Here is a 6,000-nt window from a genome sequence, read left to right on the forward strand (position 1 = left end):
TGCAGATCTTTATTTGACTTAATGCTGAGTGAAGAAACTGCCTCGTTGAATGGGGAAACAGAAAATGTGGCAGGATCTATCTTGAATTCTCACCCCCCTACTTCCTCTCAACAGCAGGAATTTCTACCTGGTCTGATATATCTAAGTAGACAGTGGCTCACAAAGAGCTCTCGGGGAACTTACCTGAAATCTTAATTTTATCATTTCAGTTATGTGATGAATGTCTTAATTCATCCGCTAGTCCATGAAACTAACAGAGATTTTAGGAATTGTTAAAAATAAAATTAAATTTAATGCTTTTGCATGGTGTATTATCCTTACCTGTATCTCATCTACCATATATTTTTTCAGTGTCACCTCTTTGGATGTGACACTATTAAGCTAATGTATAGTAATTTATTCCATGTGGGTAAGCTGTTAGATATTATCTCATTGAAAAGAAGTATATACAAGCATACAACAGAAGAGGACTTGACTCAAATCACAGTTTTCATGAAACAGTCCAAAATATAATCTGAAGCCTATTGGATATTCCATTGGGCATCTGTTGTTTAATGTAATAGAGATAGATACATTTGGTATCTCTGTGCCCATCTTAGTTCAAATTTTTCATTATTTTGCTGAACCAGTTTAGGAAAAAACTACCTGAACCATCACCAACTAGCTGATTGGTAAACATAGTAGTAATGCATTAAAGTGCGCGTCATTTATCTTGGCGGCCGAGTTTAGGTTCGTTCTGCGCATCTGACGTCACAAAACACAGTCAGCCAATGAACAGAGAACGACGTTGCCACATCTCGACTGCAGTGCAGAGCATGGACGAGTGTCTTCAGTTTTAGAAACGTTCAGTCATAAATAAAGTAATAGAACAAAAGCAATGTCTTGATAGCAGACATTCTTTTATAGAAAGTTTGGAAAAAGCATTCTTTATACCAATTGCTTCATATTCTTTTAATTAATTAAACCAAACAAGCAATAAGACTCCTAATTCAGGCGATAGCAAGGAAAGGTGTTTGTATCACTCTCACGAATCGCTTTTTCGCAATAAAGAACAGCGATAATTGTTTATTTCCTATTGTACTTCGATGAAGCGTGAGTAATTCGTAGTCACACCAACAGTGTTTGTCAGTATTTTGCGTGACGCGTTATAATCCTCATGGCGCTATGTAGTCACACGAGGTGCGTTAGCGTAACGGTTAAGGTGTTGGGCTGCTGTGCGAAAGGTTATGAGTTCAAACCTTGTGTGGAACTTAATGTTTTAATTATTTAAAAACAATATCGAAGTGCCTAACTTCACGAATTTTATTCGTTTGAATGAAATTTCTAGTGCTTTGCCTCTTCATTAACTTTTTCGCTGCTGCAGACACGTGCTCCCCGCATTCCGCGCTGTGCGCGATTTTGTCATCACTGCACTGCTCGCCTGTGCAGACACATGGTGTTCCCACTGCTTTGACACACTTATCATTCGATTTCACAAAAACTGTTTGGCCCAAAAATTAGATTTTTACACATCTTCTTGACTGATACCTTCCCCCCATAAATGACTTAATTTTGTTTTGATGTGCAGCATTAAATGTGGTAAACCATTGCACGAAATTTTGAAGAGTTTGCAGAGGTAAAAGTCCATAGCGTATACTTTCCGTATGGTCGATTTTAGTTGCCACAATGTTGAGAATGAAATGTGGACAAGATACCTAAATTTCATATAAAATTTACTGTATAACAATATCTCATTTAATTTCAGTACAACATAGGTGTCGTATGTAATATTGAGAAATATTCCGTCTTTCGCGACTGTAATAAAAGTATTATTTACACCGGACGCGTTTGGCTTTATTTTAAAGCACTTCAATCAAGGAAAGGTATGGCACATACACAATGGTACTCATGTTCTCTTTCTTGTTTTTGTTCCACAGTTGCAGTTTTACCAATGGTACTGAAATATATTCCTCTTCTGCAACTGTAATAAGGGGCTTATTTAGACCAGACGCGTTTCTCTCTTTTGAAGCATCTTCAGTGGACAGTATTTTGTCTCCTCCATTGTCAAGTCACCTTTCGTAGTTTTGTGCTGCGGTAACACAATATTCAACGTTTGTGTTGGCAGATCAGTGTTTTAGCAAATAAATGATGTTTGTGTGTGCCACACACAAAAATTATATTTGACATAGCTCAGAGCACTTCACTGATAGACGGTATATTCAAGTCCTAATGTTTTTGTAAGACCACAGTTTTGTTTAATGTATTTTGTCTACTTCCTTTTGATTGATTGAAGTGCTTTAAAATAAAGCCAAACGCTTCCGGTGTAAATAATACTTTTATTACAGTCGCGAAAGACGGAATATTTCTCAATATTACATACGACACCTGTGTCGTACTTAAATTAAATGAGATATTGTTATATAGTAAGTTTTATATGAAATTTAGGTATCTTGTCCACATTTCATTCTCAACATTGAGGCAACTAAAATCGACCATACGGAAAGTATACTCTATGGACTTTTACCTCTGCAAACTCTTCAAAATTTCGTGCAATGGTTTTCTATATTTAATGCTGCATAAAAACTGCGTTGAACATCGAAACAAAATTAAGTCATTTATGGGCGGAAGGTATCAGTCAAGAAGATGTGTAAAAATCTAATTTTTGGGCCAAATAGTTTTTGTGGAATCGATTGATAAGAGTGTCAAAGCAGTCGGAACACGATGTGTCTGCACAGGCGAGCAGTGCAGTGACAAAATCGCGCACGGCGCAGAAGGCAGGGAGCACGTCTTTGTAGCAGCGAAAGGGTTAATGCGGCCGTGGTGGCTTTACTTCATGAACTACGCGCTTCCCCCTAAACGTAACTTTGCAAACTATGCTATACTATGGCGCTGCTTCTATTGGCACGTGCGTCATGTGCAACTGGCAACGCAGCAATCTCCCGCATCTGGGCGGGCATGCGCGAGCCGCCAAGATAAAAGAATTGAACTATAGTGTTGTGTGCCTGACCGGGACTCTCAATTAGGAACCTTGCATTTTGCAGGCAGTGTGCTGTCTTTTCGTGCCTTACCGGCCAACTCACTGTCAATTTGTCACTTGTTTCTCTTCAGTGTTCACTGCTTTGTATAATCCATTAAAGAATATAAAATTTCTTCAAGCAGACAGTATTTTGTCCCTTATCCTGTTCACCTGAGCTAATGCTTCACCATTAATTACAAAAATCAGTGTGATTTCCATTCCTGTTCCTCTTGTCTTCTTTCCATATGTAGAAGTGACATTGTTTACTCAGATTTTGTAATACTACTTTCAGTATCTGCATTAGGGTTTGAGATTCTCTCCCAAACCCCCAGATGAACTTAAGTGTGCACTGGTTGGTGCTCTGCAAGTATAATGATTTGCTTTTTCTGTGGCTATTTTCTGTGAGGAGCATAAGAAATCAAGAAAAGTTGTAAGTGGAACTATAAAAGTTGCCAAATTAAGTAAGTGTTTCATGAAACACTTATATTATTGCATAGATATGCAGGTAAAATTTTGAGGCTTGTAATACTTCACTACAGTTTGTAACTAACAACGCAAATGCTGGCAAATGTTTTGGCATTCATCAAGTGGACTGTTCCATTCAGTATTGTTTATATGATTGTCATGGCAATGTTCTTGCACGTACATCACAGGGTTGTAAACTGGTGGTGTGGGGTGTGATAATGAAAATTCTAAAATTCAGACTTACAGGCACATGTTGAAAGACAGAATTGGAGACCTAAGGGGAATACTAGTGTCCATCAAGCATCAGTTTTTCATACAGAGTGCATAAATTCTGACCAGTATCTTAACAGCATATAAGTGTTACACAATGTGAGCATGTGATCCACTAAGTAAGGGTCTAGTGAGGTGAAATTTACTGCCTCAGGTGGTCTGTGAAGGCAGCCTCTTTAAATGCCTCAAAGAAAGTATTACGGGTTGCATAACTTCCATGCTGCGTCTGGCCACCTGATCCTTGTGAACAGCAAGTGCGATGGTCGATTGTGTACCCTATGCTTAGGAGGCTTTAGTGCTGAATTTGATGCTGTCTGCGCCTTATGCTGTATGATGCAACACTCTGACTTGTCGGTCAGAAGTGCTATCTTGTATTGCCATTCAGCCCTCAGTAGGGTTAGTAATACTAATAGAAGGAAAAGGGGAAAAGATAAAACACTAGAATTATGATACATTGAAATGCAGTGTATGTCACTTGTACCCGGAGGAAGAAAATTATTTTCCACACTGGACCAAATGTCCTGTTACAGTCAAGACATTGATGCTAGAAGAAACACTGATTTACATGTGCTGTTGAAATGCTGTCTGCCCATAATGTAGAATAAATAAAAATTTCTCCTGTGTAAATTAAATGTAAGCTGCATTATTTGCCATCATCTGTTCTGCTGGGGTAGTAAGAGAAATTACATCGTGTAAAGTGTCAGAAATACAACAGGTTATGTATATTTTTACTGCAGTGACTGATGTACTGTAACAAATCATTGGCAAGTCATAAGTGGACAAAAAGTTCATTCAGCACTTTGTCAGTTGTGTAGCATTAGTGAACATAAATGTTTTTGAGAAGAAGTTGCTTTGCCAGACAGACACAGTGAACATCGATTTAAAAAATACAGTTTCATTGTACCAAGTATAAGGTAATTTAAAGTTTCTAGAATCAACAGTATTCAAATTGATGGGTCCATCATTTTCATTGGTATGAGCACTCAGTTGTTTTATTCATTTTACAAATTTTTGCATAGTAATTTATGGTGTCAGTTGGAATGCTAACATTTGTTTCTTTGCAGAAGGGCTGGCTGGAATGGCTCTGGCTGGTGGAGTTGTACTTGCTGTGGGTGCCATAGTTGGTATGGGTGTGGCTATGGCAGCCCGCAAGTCTTAAGAAGTGTACCAGTCACAACGGTGATTTTGCTGCACTGTAACCAGTTCCATATGAGTGTCAGTCAAGTCAAAGTGGCTATTTTTTTCCAAATGCACATTATATAAAGATGTATTTTTTCCACATTTAGTTTACTTTGTACAAAATTTTTGCCACTTCATTTTGTGCAGCAGGTTTGTGCCCATGAGTCTGCTGTTGACTACTTAGTAGATATTGCCATTATTACTATATTTGTTATTATGTTTTAATTATATATGTACAGCTTTGTTGATAATTTTATTTATGAAATAAATCTTTTCTCATAATATTGTTATAGTACAGTTGTACTTTTCTGTGAGAGTAGCCATAATTGAGACATCTGTGAACAGTGTGATTTTAAATGTCATAATTATTTCTTAAAAATATTTGCAGCTACATTTTGAAGATAAGTTATTTAGAGACTGATTAACTTGCTTTTATATGTATATGGCCCATAAGTCACCTATTCATATATTTAAAAAAATAAAATATTTTTTCAGTATAGACATTGAATACTATATGCAATAAATCACACAACATGTAAACATTATAATATGATGGTGTATGATTTTTTAACCTTTTTTTCCTTTTACAACACGTTTGTTACATTTTGGTAGTTGAGTTCATACTTATGTCGAACATTAAAGCCTAGCAGAGATAAAATGAGGGAAGGTTATTATGGTTTGATATTACTGAAAAGAGTGGACAGTTACCATTCTGAATCAGCAAACGAGGGGTTTCACGAGAATCATTTGAAATGTGCATAGTGGTCAACAGGAATTTCATGGGCAACTTCCAAAAATAGATAATGTTTTTCTCTCAAACTTGCTGAAATTGGTGTTTCACCAGATGCATGTTGGTTCTATTTACAAAACTTCAATGGATATTCTGAAAATATGGTATACAAATGATGTAATTTTTCTCTTTTTTTAGATTTAAAAATTTTTTTCTCTATAAACTTCATGTGCAATTTACTTACTTTTTATCCTCTTTTTCACATGTTCTCAAGTGAATTGCTCTTCCCCCCCCCCCCCTCCCCCCCCTTTCTAGCAGTGGTTGAACTTGAAAAACACTGTTTCTCTTTCATCTTTTATGA

The 6,000-nt window shown here is 36.8% G+C and overlaps 1 protein-coding gene across 1 annotated transcript in view; it reads left to right on the top strand.

Moving 5' to 3' along the window:
- The window catches only part of LOC126458508 (mitochondrial fission 1 protein), a 47,846-nt gene extending 42,389 nt beyond the window's left edge, over nt 1–5,457 (top strand). The window contains exon 4 of the mRNA XM_050095602.1: nt 4,795–5,457. Within this exon, the coding sequence (XP_049951559.1) occupies nt 4,795–4,889 (95 nt within the window). The 3' untranslated portion in view covers nt 4,890–5,457. The remainder of the gene's footprint in view (nt 1–4,794) is intronic.
- The last annotated feature ends 543 nt before the right edge of the window (nt 5,458–6,000 follow it).

This window comes from Schistocerca serialis, chromosome 2 (assembly GCF_023864345.2).
Source record: "Schistocerca serialis cubense isolate TAMUIC-IGC-003099 chromosome 2, iqSchSeri2.2, whole genome shotgun sequence".
Taxonomy (NCBI): domain Eukaryota; kingdom Metazoa; phylum Arthropoda; class Insecta; order Orthoptera; family Acrididae; genus Schistocerca; species Schistocerca serialis.